The 19744-nt window shown below is 42.1% G+C and overlaps 2 protein-coding genes across 3 annotated transcripts; both read left to right on the top strand.

Moving 5' to 3' along the window:
- The first annotated feature begins 1180 nt into the window (after positions 1-1180).
- On the top strand, positions 1181-2937 carry LOC120437907 (Fc receptor-like B). Of its 2 annotated transcripts, XM_039608447.1 has the most exons (3): positions 1181-1923; positions 2065-2258; positions 2909-2937. In XM_039608447.1, the coding sequence occupies exons 1-3, from the start codon at positions 1857-1859 to the stop codon at positions 2921-2923; spliced, it is 276 nt and encodes a 91-aa protein (XP_039464381.1). In that variant the 5' UTR covers positions 1181-1856; the 3' UTR covers positions 2924-2937. The 2 variants fall into 2 exon arrangements, with proteins under 2 accessions (XP_039464381.1, XP_039464379.1); XM_039608445.1 differs by lacking the exon at positions 2909-2937 and having other exon boundaries at positions 2065-2421.
- Positions 2938-15673: 12736 nt separating this feature from the next.
- On the top strand, positions 15674-19744 carry LOC120437906 (chymotrypsin-like protease CTRL-1). Its single transcript, XM_039608444.1, has 6 exons — positions 15674-15848; positions 16429-16449; positions 16729-16936; positions 17926-18182; positions 18267-18379; positions 18832-19744. Exons 1-6 carry the CDS (start codon positions 15791-15793, stop codon positions 19432-19434), a joined length of 1260 nt encoding a protein of 419 aa, XP_039464378.1. The 5' UTR covers positions 15674-15790; the 3' UTR covers positions 19435-19744.

Raw genomic sequence — 19744 nt, 5'->3', positions numbered from 1 at the left:
AACTTCCTCCCGTTTCTTAACAACTAGATGCCACATTACCATATCATTTTTTGATTGGTCGACATGGTACTTTTGTTGACCAATAGGAAAGGGGGAGGGGGGGGTTGTTTTTGCTCACAGGCTTTCAAGCGTTTTCCTTATAAAACGCCATTTTTACCGTTTCTTCCCACAGTAAATATAACCAACGATAGCATTCAGGAAGAAAACCAAACATTGCAGATATTTTTATCATAACTCTGGTTTTAACTCTGGTTTTACGTGTCGGCACATAAGGACGCTGTCATAGCCTGTCAATGACGTTGATTGGCTCCGTATATACGAATGTGAATCGCATTATTGGCTGGACTATGGGATAAGGTGGCATCGGTCTAATCCCATACGGGAGCAGCCAGTCACTCACTGACTAACACTGCAAAACAGAATTGTTAAAGTTTTAATTTTAATTTCAATTCAGGTTAGATTTTTTTTTTTGTGCGCAACACAGATTTTCTGTGCGCAGAGACCGTGCCAGCAGTGCGCAATTGCGCACGTGCGCAGCTTAGAGGGAACATTGGTGGTGTCGTCTGCAAATTTCATGATGATGTTGCAGGGGTACGTAGGGGTGCAGTCACTGGTGTAGATGGTGTATAAGAGTGGACTCAGCACACATCCCTGTGGTGAGCCAGTGCTGAGCGACAGGGTGGATGATTGCTGGTTGCAAACCCTGACTGATTGTGAACGGTCTGTGAGGAAGTTTTTGATCCATGCACATGTGGAGGGGGGGGAAGTCCAAGTTTACCAGCTTGTCTATAAGAATGTCTGGGATGATGGTATTGAAGGCCGAGCTGAAATCAACGAAGAGCATCCTTACTGATGTCCCAGGATTCTCCAGGTGATGCAGAGCAGAGTGGAGAGCAGTGGAAATTGCATCCTCTGTGGACCTATTTGCCCTGTAGGCAAACTGGTGGGGGTCGAAGCTGGGTGGGAGGCTATTCCTCTGTTCCTCTGTCTCTCTTGCTGCATTGAGCATGTGTATGACAAAAGAATTTCCCTCGGGATAAATAAAGTTCTTCTTATCTTATTTTATCTTATATGCTATATAAATTTTCATTGAACTCTCATGCTGAATTGAGTAAATATGGCAAACTGTACTGCAAAACGAATTTTTTTTAATAATATTTAACTAAATATTAAATATTTAAATATTTCCTATTTAAATAAATAAATATTTAGTCAGAGTTAAACATTTAACTATTTAACTTAATTTTTTAATATATAATTACAGAACAATTTGGAAACCAAACCATATGGAATTTTGCACTACCTGGACAGGGCAGTGTAAATGACCATGGCAGACCCGATCTCATTTGAAAGCTTTCCAGCATCTTTATTAACACAAGGTTGCTGAAACAGAACACTCAACAGTCTCCCACTGCCAGCTGTACGCATCACCAAAAATGACAGAAAAAAACAAAAAAACAAAAACAAAAGAAACACTGGAAAGAACAGCTTTTTATGCCGGCGAGGCGTGATTATAGGTGCTGCGCAGATGCGTCCATCTCGCCTGCAGCAGCATCACAGACCACGACCCGCCACAGGCAGTCTACTGATAATTAGGTTATAATTAAAACAATTAATGGTTTATCTACATGCAACCCTGATACTGAGTGGTGTGTGTGTGTCCTCCAGTGTTTCTGAATGTCAGTCCAAACCGGCCTCAGTTCTTCTCAGGAGAGTCTGTGACTCTGACCTGTGAGGGGGTTCACAGCCCTGATGGTTGGACCCTGAAGAGAAGAAATTACAAAGAAATAACGAGCTGTGGTGAAGACTTTTGCCAGTTTGATGGTTCCTCATGCATCATCTCAGATCTGAAAGCGATGTCACCTTACTGGTGTGAGGACAGATCAGGACAGAAGAGTGACGAGCTCAACATCTATGTATCAGGTACAGAATCTTCGTGATGATTTGGTGTCTTTTTCTCTTGTTTTTGTGCTCATGTTGTTTATAAGTCTGTTACAGAGTTGCTGTACAATCATCCACTAGCTTCATGAGTTTGTGTTTCTTGGTCTGTCTGTACTTGTTTAGATCACGTGATCCTAGAAATGCCTGCTCTGCCAGTGATGGCAGGAAGTAATGTCACTTTGAGCTGCAGACCTCGTTATGACAGTTACAGAGTCCGCTCCATCGACAGGGAGAGTGAGTCTCACAGGGAGAGCTTCTCTGAAGTCCACACCATCTACACTGTGCAAAAGTCAGATGAAGGCGTCTACAGCTGCAGTGTAATCTACACTAATATGGTGATGGTATCAGGTTATAGCAGGCTGACTGTTGCAGGTATTTAAAGCTAACAGCTGCACCTGTTTCTGATTGAGTGACAGCTCGTGCTGAAGTAGAGTGTTGACCTTCCAGTATTTAGCACCTCAATGTGACTGAACAACACGTTCTCACTCCCAACTCGTCAAATGTGTGACGCATGGTCAGGCTCCCTCTGCTTCACTTATCGACGCCAGGGGGTACCCTGGCGCGAGAATTGACGTGCAGGGTCCTCCTATTGAATACTATGCTGCTCCCTAATCGTTGTTTATCCACGAAAAGAGATTTTCGCGCAAGAGCCTGTTGTTCGTATATTTAAATATTTCCGAAATCACATTGTAGTGACGTATACTGAACACAATACATCAAATAATATAACCAACTACCTGAGAACCAGCAGATACAGCAGATAAATTAATTATAGGCTATTACTTTTGCATTTATGGAGGGAGAGGTGTATGGTGGGTAATGGCACAGCTAGCGACTGGGTAACTTTATTCATGATATTCGGCTGTTATCAGTCCATACAATGAGCGTTATTAGCAGAAATCAGTCCCATAGATGTGGGCCATCTCCACCTGCTAGATTTTTCAGAAGGTTGTTATCATCCATCCAGATGGAGGATCACTAACAGGAGCGTGGGAAGACTCCAGAATCCACTCTGGCTGGAATCCGGTGGATACAGCAGTGTTACAGGTAAGACCATTTAAACGGACAGCATTTATTAAAAGTCAGCGAGTGTCAATAATGTTAATGTGCTTATGTTAGTAATACAGCGAGTGCTAATATAACAGCTTTAAGATGCATTTGTAGATATTATTACGTGTTTTACCGTCTTTATGGTGCTAGCTTAAAGTTACGGTGTAAACATTAGCTTATATTGTAGTAAAGCTGTTACTGTTTAAACGATGTTAGCACAGAAATATTAGCTTCTGTCATGACTGATGAAGTTACTAGTTAATAAAGTTTGCAGTAAAGTGATTAATCGCAGCCACAGATTAACAGTAAATATGCCGATTAGCTTCAATGCATCTGTAATAAATATGTGCAAGTTTCAGTGCTTCGTTTAAACTGTATGATACTTATACTGACCCAGGGTCAGTGTAAAATACAACCCTAGCTGTGTGAACAAAGCCTGGCTCCTTTAATCCTGCATGACAAACCTCAGGATGCAGGTTATTATGACTCTTTCCTGCTGGCACACCTGTCACACCTGAGAGTCAGCTAGAAACTTACAGTGACGTGGACATCATGCAAAGACTGCCAGACTCTGTAATACTGTAAATGATCAGTGACTCAGGTTAACACTAAACTTTAAACAGTCCCTCTGTGTCTCTGTGTGTGCTGAACATTTAGGATTGAGTCAGAAACACATGTTCATACATACAGCTGCAGGAAGCTTACATTAATTTTAAATAGATTTGTTACTCTGATGTCTGTCTCTCTGTTAGTCCTCTGACAGACTGGTACCTGTCCAGGTGTGCTCTACCTGTGGCTACTGGGACAGGCTCTGGCTCCTGTAATAGAAATGTTCTATTATTCTCATTTAAAGTATTTAAGTGCTTATGCATATGCTTAGCTGTGACACTCTTATAGACTGTTCAGTGAAAACTAGATGAACTTACTTCAGCATCAGCAGTTTGAGAAAACAACTCCCTTTACAGGTGCTGATAAGGCCAAGGGCACAAAACAGTTGTGGAAGACATCATGCCTCGTCCCTGTACCAAAGCCGCCACGTCCCAGTGGCCCCCAGGATTACAGGCCCGTGGCACTGACCTCCCACATCATGAAGACCCTGGAAAGGCTCATCCTGGACCAGCTGTGACCCATCGTCAGACCACATCTGGATCCCCTTCAATTTGCCTATCAGCCTCGTCTCGGAACAGAGGACGCCATCATCTACCTGCTTGATCGTGTCTACACCCACCTGGACCAGCCAGCGAGCACTGTGAGGTCATGTTTTTTGACTTTTCCAGTGCTTTCAACACCATCAGGCCGACCCTGCTGGGTGATAAGTTAGCAGCGATGCAGGTGGATGCTTCTCTGGTGTCCTGGATTGTTGATTACCTGTCAGGAAGACCGCAATATGTACGCCTCCCACAGTGTGTGTCTGACAAGGTGATCAGCAACACAGGGGCACCACAGGGGACTGTCCTCTCCCCCTTCCTCTCCACCCTCTACACCACAGACTTCAGCCACTGCACAGAGACCTGCCATCTTCAGAAGTTTCCTGATGACTCTGCGGTGGTTGGATGCATCAGCAGGGATGATGAGACGGAGTACCGGGCTGTGGTCGACTCCTTTGTCACGTGGTGTGAGCAGAATCATCTGCAGCTCAACGTGGCAAAGACCAAAGAACTGATCGTGGACTTCAGGAAGACAAGGAAACACTTGACCCCTGTTTCAATCCAGGGGGTCAGTGTTGACATTGTGGAGGATTATAAATACCTTGGAGTCCACATTGACAATAAACTGGACTGGGCTAAAAACACCAAAGCACTCTACAGGAAGGGCCAGAGTCGTCTCTATTTTTTGAGGCGACTGAGGTCCTTCAACATCTGCCACAAAATGCTGAGGATTTTCTACGAGTCTGTTGTGGCCAGTGCGATCCTCTATGCTGTGGCATGCTGGGGGAGCAGGTTGAGGGTCGCAGATGCCAACAGACTCAATAAACTGATCCGTAAGGCCAGCAATGTTGTTGGGATGGAGCTGGACTCCCTCAAGGTGGTGTCGGAGAGGCGGATGCTGTCCAAGATAAAGACAATGTTGGATAACACCTCCCACCCACTCCATGACATGCTGGTCAGTCACAGGAGCACGTTCAGTGAGAGACTGAGATTACCGAAAAGCACCACTGAACGTCACAGGAAATCATTCCTGCCTGTGGCCATCTCCCTGTACAACTCATCCACTTAACACACTGTTTACTGCCACAACTACACGGTTCTTTCCCGCTATTTATTATTGTGTGACTTATGTTTCTTTCCTGCTATTTATTATTGTGACTTATGTATATATATATATATATAGATATATATATATATATATATATATTGTACTATTCTTAGTTAGCGTGTTGTCTGTTTTGTTAATGTTGGTGTATAATGGAGCACTGTAACAAAAAAATAATTTCCCCCAGGGATCAATAAAGTATTCTGATTCTGATTCTGATCCGTTAGGTTTCATAGCGAGGCGCGTGAAGTGTGGTACGATCAGTTTGTAACTTCCTCTTCCTTGGAATGCATAAAGGAGTAGGAGCACGACTTCTATGGCAGAGCTGACATGACTGTGAACTTAGATGTTTGATGTGTGTTGGCTCTCCTGCGCGCAGTAATAAATAGCTTGATCACAGCTCTTTCTGTGTTGCAGACTTTATTTACAAACTTCCACGATACCCCCCCCACCCTCCCCCCCCACCCTCCCACCCTCCCACTGTGAACCTGAATTGAATATTCAGAAGAAAATGAATGGATAGACTGACATTTGTTTAAATACTTCTAGAAATCTGAGCTGTTGGTGTGGTAATAATATTAGAGCTAGCAATCTTTCTTACTGAATCTCTACTGTGAGTCATGTTACCTGAGATTAATTCTATGTTTACCTTACAGCCTGGACACATGCGCTGTGTGAAGGATGTAAATCAAATCAGATCTTAACTGCTTACAGTTAAAGAACTTGTTCATATGTAATTGTAATATGAACCAATGATTTTCTGATTGCTGATTCTAAGAGAGTCTTTGTGGAAATCCTGTTTGGCTTTTTGTCATTTTAATTCTCTTTTCCATTTTCCAGAACAGTTCTCCACAGTCGCTGTCCACATGGGTCAGTGGGACCAAGCAGCACTCTGCTAATGTGAGACTCTGATCAGCAACATCCAGCAAGACCCAGACAGCGTTTTCTATCTCCCAGCTGGAGTTTCTTTTTTTGTGACTGGAGAGTCAGATTTTTGTTGAGGCTGGAGGAACAGCCTCACACTCACAGAGGTAAGTCAGTTTGCAGAGATCCCTCCCACCCTGGCTTTTATGTGGCAGATTTCTTATCTGAAACAGTAACACTTCAGTGACTGCTGCTTATACCACAGTTTAATACACACTACTGATCCCTGATGGGAGAATCATCACCTCTGCCAACAAAGAAGCCTGGTGGATGTTTGTTTGCAGTCTGATGATGGGACATCATGCTCTGCATCTTCAAAGTTTGTCTCTTGATTATTATTCATACACAGTAATGTGAAGCATGCTCACATCTAGTATAACTGGACCAACCCGGTGCTCTTCATTTATGGAGGCTGTTGAGTCTGAATGTTGGATGTTGTGTATCTCGTGTTCTCTGGGCTTTGTTGTCCTCAGTCTTTTTGCGGGATCAGAAAACAAAACCAGGATGACCGTAAATGTTTCTTCTCCAATTGGATGATGATAAGACTGTGACATGGGATGCCACCTTTAGTCTTGTGATGAAGCAAAGCTCAGGAAGAAGTGTGATTAAATGGTACCCACATGTGTGCTGCTGAGAAGGATGTACAGGGGCACCTGCAGCCAAATCCAAGGCTCCTCAGGTTAGTTGTAGTTGCAGAATGCTATAGGACTGAGACAGCTGAGGCATCAAATGTTTGATTAAACGGATGAAAAAGTTTATTCCCTATAATTATCACTTTTTAAAATCTGTAGCAACTTCAGGTCTGTCAGCGTGCTGAGGTCACAGAAACAAGAAAAGCAGCTTCAGAGTGTTGTTTACAGTTTTCTGTCATCATGATCTCCCCTGAAGTTTGTCACTGTGTGCCAAGCAGTAAGTCCACAGTACTGTAATGATAATTCTGACTTTGGTCATGGTTGCATAATATTTTAATAATATACAATTATTTTTTGTAATTCATATTTTTTCTGTTAATTAAAAATTTACTTTGTGAAATTTGTATTTGAGAATGCAGAATGTGACAATATATTTTGGTTCAATATTTAATTCATTCAGATGCAATTGTTAAATGAAAAAAAAACAACTATATATATATTTTTACATATTTTTATACATGTGTATATATATGTATATATACATGTATGTATGTATGTATGTATGTATATATATATATATATATATATATATATATATATATATATATATATATATATATATGTGTATATATATATATATGTATGTGTATACAAACTAAAATCCACGACCAGAATGTTTAGATGCTTTCTAATTATTAATGAATACTGAGAGTCTCTTTCTGTGTTTTGTCTGGTTTGGTTTTTTTTACCTCATTTGTTACTAACAAAGTTCACCAAACTCACACAGTTTACATTCTGTATGTTTCCATCTTTACCAGCCACACTCTACCTGCATTTAAAAAACAAACCTTAGAAATTTTCGTTTTTCTCTTTTGTAATTGATGATAATTCAGTGAATATACTGCGCTGCTTCCTTTTGTTTCGTCTCACATTGCTTTACGTTTTTCAGTGTTCAGTTATTTGTTTACTGCTGTTTGAATTCTCTGTATGTTTGACCCTGTAGACTGTTTGATGGACTGCTTTTCCATCCTGTTTGTAACCGCCGCCTGTTTTTGACTAAAGATTTGGATTTCTGACTTTAACACAGTCTCTGCGTGTCCTCCCTTTGTGTCCTCCTCCTCTGTGAATGTGTTGCATGTGTCACAGATTCATTTATTAACAGCTTTCCCACAGTCAGTTGCATCAGCATTCATTCACAGCACATTTCAGAAGGATTCAGATTAATACAGTGATCTTATAGTCAGAATTATCCTGACAGACTGCCACTGTAAATTATCTTTCATCAGGTCAATTTTAAAGCTCAGTATTTCAAAGCAGGAGTTATGAAGGATCATATTGGCATTAGGACTGTAACAATATGTACTTACAAAGTCAAAGTTATTTTTAATTATGCTAGAATATTGGAAGACAATCAGCTTTTATTGTTTTCTGCATATTAATTATACTGACACAGAGACGGTGACCCTAACTGTACAGAAGCACTAAACAACTGACAATCTAACAAACATTATTGGCCTGAGCCGTCATGCACAGTGAGTCTGATCCTGTGCTGTGAGAGTCTGACAAGCATGTTTCTGGTCAGTTTGGAAGAAATAATATCACAATGTTGATCTTTTTTTAATATTCCTTTTACAACATAAACTGTGATCAAAGCTACTTATGTTCACAGCATGTAATAATACTGACAGTCCAGGGCATTGTGGTCTGTTGAGCTAGGGTTAGGGTTAGCAATTCAGACATATGTCTGACATATTACTCTTGCTGGAACAAATGCCTAGGAATTTGTATTATAATTCATGAAATATTCATATTCAGTATCAGTCATTTTATATTATAACCACGTATCCACCCATGCTCATGGTGGGGCAGGGCTCTGTCCTGGGATGCTTGAGTGAAAGGTAATGTACACCCTGACCAGGTATCTAGTCTGTCACAGTTGTTTTCAGTGTTTGGTTCTAAAATATGAGTGAAAACAAAAATCCAACTGGGATTTTTGCACATGATGGATGAAGTCTGTCTTTGACTGTATTGTCCAGCTGATCCATCAAACCCCCAGCAGGTGAACCTTATTCATGACATGGTAACAATGTAAAAAATTAAACAGCAACAGTCTCAATGTAAAGTGCATTCTAAACTCCTCTTCAATAAATCATATGCAAAGAGTCATTCAGGACTGTAAAACGTGAACTACAGAACCCAGAGTCTTCACCATTAAATCTCTGGTTGCTTCATTTTTCTATCCTATATCAGACACTTTAAAGGTTTTAGTAAAGTTGCATGCTAATGGTGAGGCAAAGCGCTTTATGTGTGTGTGCGTGCGTGTCATGAACAGTGATGGGAATAACGGCGTTACTAACGGCATTACTTTTTTCAGTAACGAGTAATCTAACTAATTACTATTCCTATCGTTACAACGCCGTTGCAGTTACTAACAAGGAAACACGATCCGTTACTATTTTTCAACAAACAGACGGTTGACGCTGTGTTCAGCTTACCGCATCTTATATCAGTTGCACGGAAGTAGCTGTAAGTAATCTGGACGCTACAGCTTTAAGCAGCTGCGCGCTCCCGCGGACGGTAATCACGATCACTGTCTAGCACAGGGGTCGGCAACCCTCGGCACGCGTGCCACAGTTGGCACGCGAAGGGTTAACTGATGGCACGACCAATGCTGGACTGGCCATCGGGCATTTGCTCGGTGGCCAGGTGACTTTTTTTCCCTTTGTAACGGTATAAACAATGAAAGGTGGTGGTTTGTCCAGATGCTGGTCGGTGTGTAAAAATAACTCAGTTGTTTGGTGGTGGCTATGGCGGCGCTTCCCCAGATTCAGTAAAATTAGCAAGTGGTGGAGGCCAGCAGGTGGATGAGAGAAAAGGGAGGCAGGAGGAGGAGAGACCCGAGGTGGCAGAGTATCAGGTGAACTGAACTTCAGGTAAGAAGTTATGACCTGCAGTCTGTCTGGTCAGATATAAACCAAGTTTAGGTGGAGTTTATTTTCGTTGTGCTGACTTTTTACAGTCAGTTACAATAACTCGTACTGCTACTAGCTAGCATGACGGAGTTTCTATACAGCTGGGCGGGTGCTATGATGTTACTGATACCATAGTGAACTGTATTTTATTCATAAGGTTAGTTAGTAGAGTTGCCTGTAAAAAAACGGAATCGTCCCTCATTCAGAGAAAATATTACGCGTTTCATATTAAGGTGAAAAGGAACACAGTTTGTCCCGTACTTTAGCTAAAATGAAAAAAAAGACACAAAGCTGGATTTATTCTGTCTTTACGCTGTCAGCTGCCTCTTCTCTCATTCTCTCCCCTCTCTCTCCTGTTGCTACTTCAATCATGAAACGATCAATGATCAGCTGATCGCTTTTCTCTCTTGTTTGTTTATTTGCGCCAGAAAGAGGAAACCAGCGGATGTCGCGCTAAACAACAGCAGCACGTTTAAGCTTGATCAGCTGTTGTTAGAATTTATTTAATATTAATTTCTAGTATCAGCTGATGTTTGCTGGAGCCACAGCTGTGAAAGCTGCTGGTCATGATGTCGGTTTGGTTATCTGGTGAGAGAAAACATGCAGATGAAACCAGGAGATGTCCTTACTGAATCATCAGAGCTGAACAGGTGATGGAGAAACAGGTTTACCTTTTAGGTGACATGAATGAATTGAAGGGAAGTTATGAACTGTTTCTGAGAGACAAATAACACCAGGATCCTTTTCTAAGTAGCTGACAGCTGGTAACTGTGCAGGGGCGGGTCTAGCAAAGCTTTGCCAGGGGGCCAGGTAGGGCATTAACAGGGAAAGGGGGGGACAAAGAAATAACTTTCTTATTCTCATTTAAAATGTCTGGCTGTTATTAAATAATTATCTGAAGCTTACAACCAAAGTTTTTATCTGACGTAAAATGTATAGAAATCATACATATACCGTTGAAGTAGCTGGAATCCACAGCTGTGCGTGTTCATGGAGCTGCATTTTCACCTGCTGGACATCACTACCTGACAAGTTTAACTGTCTTCAGAACATTGCAGAGGCCTTATTGACAGTATTTGGCTCTAATATCTGTGTGAGCAGATTTTCTCGCACATGAGTGTCCTCAGGTAGCCGTCTGAATGTTGGACACTCGGAGACCTGTGTCTCTGAGTGGGAGACCAGAGATCACATTAACATGTGTGTCTCTGTATTAACAAACATACCATATTGGCCCAGTTTATTTTTCTTATCATTGTTGTGAGGAGACCATAAATAGCATTTGTATTTGCTGTAATGGAGTTCTTGTTATGGAACTTTTTTTTGTTTTTGTTTCAAAATAGCTGATAACTATTCGCTGATAGCTGCCAACATCTGCGAACAAATATAATTCTATAAAGTGGTTCTATATAGTGTGTAACTGTTAATATAGAGCGTTATTAAATTTATTGCTAATGCAATCATATGGCACACTGACTTCTGAGGAAATTTTAAATGGCACTCGCCATCAGAAAGGTTGCCTACCCCTGGTCTAGCACAACACCTGGAGCTCAGGGGGCAAAACAATCACATGAGAGCTGCTGTTTGACTGAGGAAAAATAAAGTAGTCGTGGTAAGCCAATCACATGACCACTTAAAGACAAAGCAACAAGGTGCCAGTTTTTAAATTATGTCGATAGGCCACGTAAAACCAGAGTCAGGATAAACAATATATATGCGGCGTTTGTTCCTCAATAGTTTCGCCACGTTAGCGCTAGCAAGCACTCTCTGCTTATGAGCAAAAAACAAAACAAAAAAAAGTTTTAGGAGTGAGAGAGAGAGAGGGAGAGAGAGAGCGAGTTTTGAGATGTGAGAGATTTGCGACGTTTAGCGTGTTTGGAGTGTGTAGTTAATGTGTTGTCTTGTGTAGTTAGTGTGTAGTGTTGTGTATAGTTTTGTGTTGTGTGTCAGAACAATGAGGCGACTGCTGTCTCCAGGTAGAAACAGCAGTGATACACCTGCTGCTGTCAGACCTGCAGGTATCAGGCTGTGATGTTCTCCTTTATAGTGGACAGAAATTATTTTTTTGGAGCGGCACAAATAATTTGTGTGACATCTTATTGAAGAACAGCTGATTGTTCTGTAAATAGTTTGAAATGGTTATTTTAAAAAGACTAAAAGGTAAATGACTGCAAATAACTTGTTGTTTGCAAAACGTGTGCATAGGATTTTAAAATTCGCAATTTATATTTGTAAAAATATCACTTTTTCTAGTCGGATTTTATGTTTTTGTCTGATTTTAGATCAATTGTGTTACACGGTCCTGTCGTGTTGTTGGTATGTGGAGCTGGTAGCAGGACAGCTGCAGCTGTGTGTTAGAACAACTGTGCGTGTAAATAAAGTTAATCCTGAACAGCATAAGCCTGTGGTTGGTGATTTTCCCGAGATGATGTGTCCCTCCCCACTGTCCTCCCCCCACCACCCTCTCTTCAAAACCTGAACAAAACTCAGGGCTCCAAAGCCTCTCTAAACCTCCAAGATGAGAAGCATGCGTCATCTGTTTAAGACTTCAGAGAATTCATTAAAAGGATGCCAGAACATCTTACTATACGTGCAGAACCAGATACTCCAGATAATTGTCACAGGTGTGTTTGGCAGCACATGTGAAGAGTCGTTCATTTGCATATTAGCTTGATAACAAACTAAATACCAAAGCAACACAGTCATCTGTAAGCTCATCCATCTGTTATGTTACCCTGACAGTCCACAGTCCACTTTGAAAAATATGATTGATCTATAGCTTAATCATAGCTGTTTTCCTTTAAAAAGAACTGTGTGTGTGTCAGCTAACTCTGCCTACCTCCCTTTAGAAGTGGCTGTTGTTGAGTGACCTGGACCTCTCCTCGTCACAGTTTGTGTTTTGCTTCAAATCCAGCTCAAACCCCATGAGAGCAAAGCTGTGGAAGCTCTGTTGGACCTGCTCAGTCTGTCCTTTGGTGTGTGATGCTGGGTGCTGGCAGTGGGTTTGGGTCACAGTGTTGAACTTCCATGAAAGAGTGCAGTGGTCAGTGCCTGCTACTCTGTCTTGGTACATGTGACAAAAATGACATTTGATGACATTACAGCAAAGTAAATATGAGCCATGGCTTTTTGAGCACCTTTCTGCTTTGAGTAGGACTTTCTAGAGCAGAGGTCTCAAACTCGCAGCCCCCGTCACTCCTACTTGTGGCTCGTATATTGATGTGAAGAAATATAAAGCTGCTGAAGAGACTTTTTGTTTGTTGTTGAGTGCGATGTTAAAATATGTTCTTTAAATGATTTAATATGAACAGAGAGTACAGACATTGCAGAGGAAAAACAAGAAGGAAACGTGTCTGAGGTCTTTCTGATAGAAACAAAATGTATCGTCAGCTGCTGCACCTGTAAGAGACCGAAGACCAAAACAAAGATACGACACCTGGGACACAAAAATGAGAACATACATAAACCAACAATCTTCTTATTGTGTGTGTGAGAGTGTCCCAAATGTACGTGATAATGAGGGTGGGAAGCTGCAGCGACGCCCCCCAGGAGCCTGGAGGCAGACAGAGATGGAACCACGTATGGCTGCACGATTTTGCAAAAAATGAGAATCACGATTTTTTTGCTTAGAATTGAGATCACGATTCTCTCACGATTTTCTTTTCCAATATAAATATTTATAGCACTTATTAACTGCACATCAACTTCGTAACAGTTGAAACTGAACATAAAAACAATAAATAAACATAAAAACAATAAATGCCTCACATTTTGTCGTTGCCGCAAAATGTTGTACTGCTTGAAATTCCGTCTCCACCGTTGCTCGACACTGCGTGTACAGAGCAGGTAGTGCAACAATAGAAAAATAGTTGCGGGACGGCACTGTGCAGCGTTTGTCTAGGGCAGGGGTCAGCAACCTTTAACACCCAAAGAGCCATTTGGACGCGATTTCCACACGAAAGAAAACTCTGGGAGCCGCAAATACTTTTTGACATCTAAAATGAACATAACACTGTATATATTGTTTTTTTTTACCTTTATGCTTTGTGTGAACAACTAAGGTGTGTTGCTTAAATGCATGAAGTGCTACAGAGAAAATTACATTTTATTTATGTAATTAACACATTTTGAACTTTGCAAAATTCCGCCTAAGTATGTATTTTACCTGGTTAATATGTGTAGCGGGGCGTGGACTGCAGCGCCGCTGCAGGGGAGGCGGATGCACCTTAGCGGTACCCGCAACGCCTCGCCGCCGCCTTAACGCCTGTGCCACCTATGCTGTTGTGTTGGTGTGTGTCGGGCTGCGAGCTTTAACACCGCTGTATGCGTAAAGCAACCGTGTGTGAAAAGTGGTCAATAAAGAGATGCTGAAAAGCGTGTTCATGGAAACATAGTCGGGTCTGCCGTGATATGTTTACAATGGGACTCCCGCTCCTGAACCTCTGTGCACAGCGTCTGCTGTACGATCGGGGCTGTACGAAGTCACTTCATCTTTACGCACGACTGTAAACTGTCGTCTGTGAGGCGTGAACGTGTTTGTTTTTGGAGAACAGCTGCTGACATAATGTGGATCCGAAGATCCATAATTGGCCTACCTGGGGTTGGCGGGCGTTTCGGCCGGTATATCGGCTTCCGCAAGTGTGACGCTTATTTTGATCGATCAAAAACTAATAGAATATAATTTTATATTTATATTTCAATATCACAATAATCTTCCAATTTAGAACTACGAGTTAAAAAAAGAACTAACATAAATAAAATAGACTTTAGCTAATTACTTACAAAAATTATTTATTTCCCAAACCACGCGGAGCCGTAGAAGGACTAAAGATCCGCATGCGGCTCCGGAGTCGCAGGTTGCCGACCCCTGGTCTAGGGTGTTGATCATTTTCCTAAATCCCTCGCTTTTGCACAGTGTTGATGGGAGCCATATCTTTGGTCAGGTGATAAGTAATAGCCTCCGTAATTTCTTTGTGCCTGCGGGAGTTCGACGTGTATAGGGAAGCGCTGTATAAGGTTCCCGTTATTGATGTTTGGGTGGTTGACCGGGACAGATTTTCTCCTGTCACTTTCTCGTCATCCCTGACGTGTTCTCCGTTGTTTCTTTCCTGCCAATTTGAGCATCACACGGCACAGCTTCTGTATCACATGGTATAAGGCTCCGCCCTTGTCATTTGTTGAGCAGGAAGAGTGAGCGCTTGTTTTCATGCAGGTTATGTCCCGGATCAAAATGCGGTACAATCGTCGTCTTTTTTTTTTTTTTTTTTTTTTTTGAATCGTCATTTGGAAATGAGATCACACGTAAGTATGAATCGAGATCGCGATTTTCTAACGATTAATCGTGCAGCCCTAGAACCAGGACAACCGGACCATCCACAGCCCCCGAGAGTACCAGAGACCCGACACATCTCTGTGACATCTGGGTGTCCATCCCAGCAGGAGATGGAGGGAGACCCCGGGGAAAATCCAGCCCCCGCATCTCAGGGAGGGGCTGAAGTGTCCAGAGGGGAGAGGTGACCATGTCCCACTGGGGCCAAGGGCCAGCCAGCCCCTGATCCGCCCCACCCACCCACTAGTGACCCACACAAAGACATAAAGACCCATGTATACACACTGACCCCCCTCTCTCCTGTGGTGTTAATTTAACAGGATTATTTGTAACCTACAAAGTGTCATGTTTGCTCTAAAGTGTGCGTAACATATCCCAAAAACATGACAGCGTCAGTGACAGTAACAAACTGATCAGGTCTGATTACAGTCTGCTGTGTGGGGACTTTCACCTGCTACTGTAGGGTCTACCTTACAGTATAAAGCAGCTTCAGCTGACTGCTGTTGTGATTGAAAATTGAACCTGCTCCAACTTTCAGTGCCTCGTGCTTAACTGCAGTCAAAAAGCACAAAGACCAACAAGTCTGACCTGATTCTTTGGTGGGGCCCTGATGACTGTCAGGAACAGGTGGAGCTGGACATAAATTTGACATATTTAAAGTCTAAGATGAGCTGAAACAGGTGCAGTTAACCATGGCTCTGCAACAGTTTGTGTGCTGCTTCACTGTGCTGATCATTTTCTTCTGCAAAGGTGAGAAACTGTTTGAATTTCCTTCCTCTCATTGCTGAGGTTTTATCAGGGCTGGAAGAAGAACGAGGTTAATTACAGGTACGAATGTTGCTCCTGGATACAGGGAAAGAGTCCATTTAGCATTAATGTCACTCAGCATCGTATTTAAAATGATAATGTGATAAAGTCACAGTCAGTGGACGTCTTCACTCTTCTTTATTTGATATCAACAGTTTCTTTTACAAAGTGCAGACGTGTTGTCGTGTTCGTTAGTTTACTTTGTTGTGTTGGTTTTCTAACAGTTGATGAGCTGATATTCAGCAGAGAGTAACTTTATATATTACAGTTACTGATGTTTGAGTAAACTGAGAACATTTATTTGATGAGGAACACCGAGGTAAAGGTTTGATGCCAGAGTAACGACACAGGTGACTCTGACCTACCAGCTCATCTTTCAATTAGAAGTCAATGTTTAAAGGTTGTAACTGCAGTCAGCATTAAAGTGTTGTGTTTAGTGTGATCAGTTCTTCAAGTTGGAAGAAAACAATCACTGCTTACTTTCACAGGTTTCACAGGTTTGTCTGTGTTTTCTCATTTTCAGGTTGTCACTCACAGCAGCCCGGTAAGCATCCAAAGACATCTGAACCTTGTCTTCCTTCTGTCAGCTGTACAGTAATGAGCACATATAAAACTGTGAAATGATTTTGTTCAGTAAAATCTTTTCTGACACAGAGGAGGAACATCTGTGGATCACATGTAAACCACAGTCTAATGTTAAAGTAACATCCACATGAATGTCAGAGCTCAGGATCTCCCAGCAGAGCGTTGATCAGTGTTTTCTCTGTGGGTGGTTTTAATGTGCTGGCTGATCTGTTTAGCTGTGCTCTCTCTTCTTTGTCAGCATGTGGCAGCAGGTCTGTGAACAGCAGCAGCATCACAGGAGGTCATGATGCTGCAGCAGGAAGTTGGCCCTGGTTCGCTGATATAAGAGTTGTTGGAGGGCCTCCATCCATTAATACTGGTTTTATAGCTCTGTCTACCAGTTTTGGTTTTGGAGGGTCTCTGATCAACGACCAGTGGGTGCTGACAGCTGCATCCACCATGTCACTGTGAGTCAGTGCTGCAAGTTTACACTTTGTTGAATATTAATATGATGATGAAGGTGAAGTGTAATATTCATGTGCACTAGAGATATTTTCAATATTTCCTCACTTCTTCTAACATTTAAAAACAACAGCTGTTTCCCAAAGTGCTGAACTGCAAAGTACAGAGTTGTCTGCACAACAATCAAACCAGACGCCACATTAATTTAATTTAAACTATAAAGTCATTTCATAGATTTCATTGTATTTGAGAAGCATTGACTTTTCTGTCCATTGATGACAGAAGATGGTTAGCTTAGCATACAGACTTTAAATAGGGAAACTGCTGCTATTAAAAACAACTACACACCTCTGTAAGGCTCATTAATGAACACATGTTGGGAAACTAAGATCAGGTGCAGCAGATCAAGTGGAGAAAAGACTCAGTGAGGAAAAGTCACAGTCATTTTTTTTGTTTGTGTGCAGCTGTGATCAGCTGACATCACATCACAGTCACTGCTCAGTTCAACAACATGTAAACAGATGTTACATGAGCTCTGTGGCTGATATCCACACCCTGCACTCTGTAATGCTGCCATTTAAAAGAGACCTTCAGGATCAGCAGAAGTTGACTTAATGTCTGATAATATTTTGTCTCTTCCTGGTGAATACTCCAGCTGTACACTGACCCACAGACACACAAACTGCACACACACAGTTTGTGTGTCTGCTGATGTTTGTTGAGCTCCTCTTGTCAAACACTAGATCTCCATGCAGCACCTGAAACATGAACTCACTCAGTGTTATGGATGAATCTGACCATCAGTGTTAATTACTCATTAATGTAACGAGCCAGCATGTTCAACCACTTCAACCACCTGTGCACACACACACACAGAAACACACACGCACACAACAAAGAAGTGAAAGGAAAAAGGAAACTGGTGACATCGACTGCTTTGCCCTGTGCTGATGATCAGCACGAGGCACAATAAAAATATCTGTTGTGTGTGAAGGGATTTCAGTAGCGTGGTGGTCTATCTGGGCCGGAACAGTCAGTCAGGTCCAAACCCAAATGAAGTGAATCGCACAGTGGTAAACATCACCTGCCATCCTGGATTCAACTCATCAACTCGTGAGAACGACATTTGTCTTCTGAAGCTGTCGGCTCCTGTGAATTTCACAGACAACATCTGGCCGATCTGCTTAGCCTCACAAAACAGCACTTTCAACAATGAGACCAGCAGCTGGGCCATCGGCTTTAGTATCTTTGGTAAATCATAAAATATTTATTTGATTTTACAGCATTGTGTTGGAGTCTTTAGAACAGCCTGATGTTTAAATTCTCTCCAACTAGGAAATAACCTGCTGGAGGCAAAAGTATCAATAGTGGGAAACAATGAGTGCAAAGCCAGCTATCCACAGGTCCCAGACAGCATCATCTGTACTGGAGAGACGGATTCATGTTTGGTGAGCACAACTTTATTTCTTATAATCTGTTGTTGACAGTCTCTGAGATAATCTCACCTTTTGTCACACTTTGGTTTACTTGTTTTGCTGTAGTTGTCTATAAATATTAATATTCATGTTTATCAGAGGTTGTTGTTTTAAAGCCTCTAATTTATTTGATGGAACTGATTCCTTTAAACGAGCTGTCTGACACTTTCTGGCTGTGGAATCGTCACTTTCATTTGCACCAAAGCAGCTGAAGTGGATTCACAGTGGTTCATGTTTCCTGGACAGACTGATATCTATGAAGTTTTACTGACTGTGTTATACTGGGATGATCAACTGCTCACTTAATTTATTTGAGCAGTTTGTAACAAAAATACAGACAAAGTTCAAACTTTCTCAGGTGACAAAAGTCGACCTCTAAGAGTTACACATCTGTCCAAATAACTTTCATCAATGTCTTTCCACAGACTAGTCTTGGGGCACCACTGATGACTCAGAGTGGATCCATCTGGCTGCAGAGTGGAGTTTTCATTGCTGCTGGATGCTTTTTCCTTCCTTCAGTCTACACTCCTGTGTCCCAGTACCAGAAATGGATCAGCGACACAGTTACAGGGACACCACCAGGCTTTGTTACCTTCCCCTCCCCACACAGTTCATTACAAACCACTGCTCCTCCCACAGCTCCTCCAACTGCTCCTCCTGCCCCTCCCACCCCTCCCACCCCTCCTCCTGCTCCTCCCACCACTCCTATTGCCCCTCCCACCACTTCTCCTGCCCCTCCCACCACTTCCACCACTCCTCCTGCCCCTCCCACCACTTCTCCTGCCCCTCCCACCACTTCTCCTGCCCCTCCCACCACTCCTCCTGCTCCTCCCACCACTTCCACCACTCCTCCTGCCCCTCCCACCACTCCTCCTGCCCCTCCCACCCCTTCCACCACTCCTCACACTTCCCCGACATGTGTGGGTGTGTTTTGCAGTGGTAAAAACCTGATCCACTTCACTCACTTCACCACACTGTGTGTTCTTGTTGTGTTGCTCCATGTGTTTGCTGGAACTGTTGGAAACTAGATGAAAATATTTACTCAAGTTCAAGTACAAACATGAAGAACTTTACCTGACATGTTACTTTACAACTTTAAGAACCTTTTATTTCACCGTATTTATGGACATCAGGAGGGTTTTCCTTATTAGAAAAGTTATTATTTTTATGTGATTATTTTCTCTACACATCTGTCTGTATTTGCTTTACTGTCTAAAAACCGACTGTCATTACGAAATGAAGCCTTCTTACATAATTCTGAGGAGTCGTCATCACACACTTATTTCTGTTGTTTGCTCAAAATCTTAAACTAATCTATTAAAATCCTTTGAAATCTTC

This window comes from Oreochromis aureus, linkage group 3 (genome assembly GCF_013358895.1).
Source record: "Oreochromis aureus strain Israel breed Guangdong linkage group 3, ZZ_aureus, whole genome shotgun sequence".
Classification (NCBI taxonomy): domain Eukaryota; kingdom Metazoa; phylum Chordata; class Actinopteri; order Cichliformes; family Cichlidae; genus Oreochromis; species Oreochromis aureus.
This window is presented reverse-complemented; position numbering and strand designations above follow the sequence as displayed.

Excerpts from the sequence above, each read along its gene's own strand:
- LOC120437907 (XM_039608445.1), top strand. The coding sequence starts at position 1,857 with ATGTCACCTTACTGGTGTGAGGACAGATCAGGACAGAAGAGTGACGAG. Across the intron at positions 1,924-2,064 it reads GCTCAACATCTATGTATCAG|ATCACGTGATCCTAGAAATG; the intron begins GTACAGAATCTT and ends GTACTTGTTTAG.
- LOC120437906 (XM_039608444.1), top strand. The coding sequence starts at position 15,791 with ATGGCTCTGCAACAGTTTGTGTGCTGCTTCACTGTGCTGATCATTTTC. Across the intron at positions 16,450-16,728 it reads TTGTCACTCACAGCAGCCCG|CATGTGGCAGCAGGTCTGTG; the intron begins GTAAGCATCCAA and ends CTTCTTTGTCAG. Across the intron at positions 16,937-17,925 it reads GCTGCATCCACCATGTCACT|GGATTTCAGTAGCGTGGTGG; the intron begins GTGAGTCAGTGC and ends TTGTGTGTGAAG.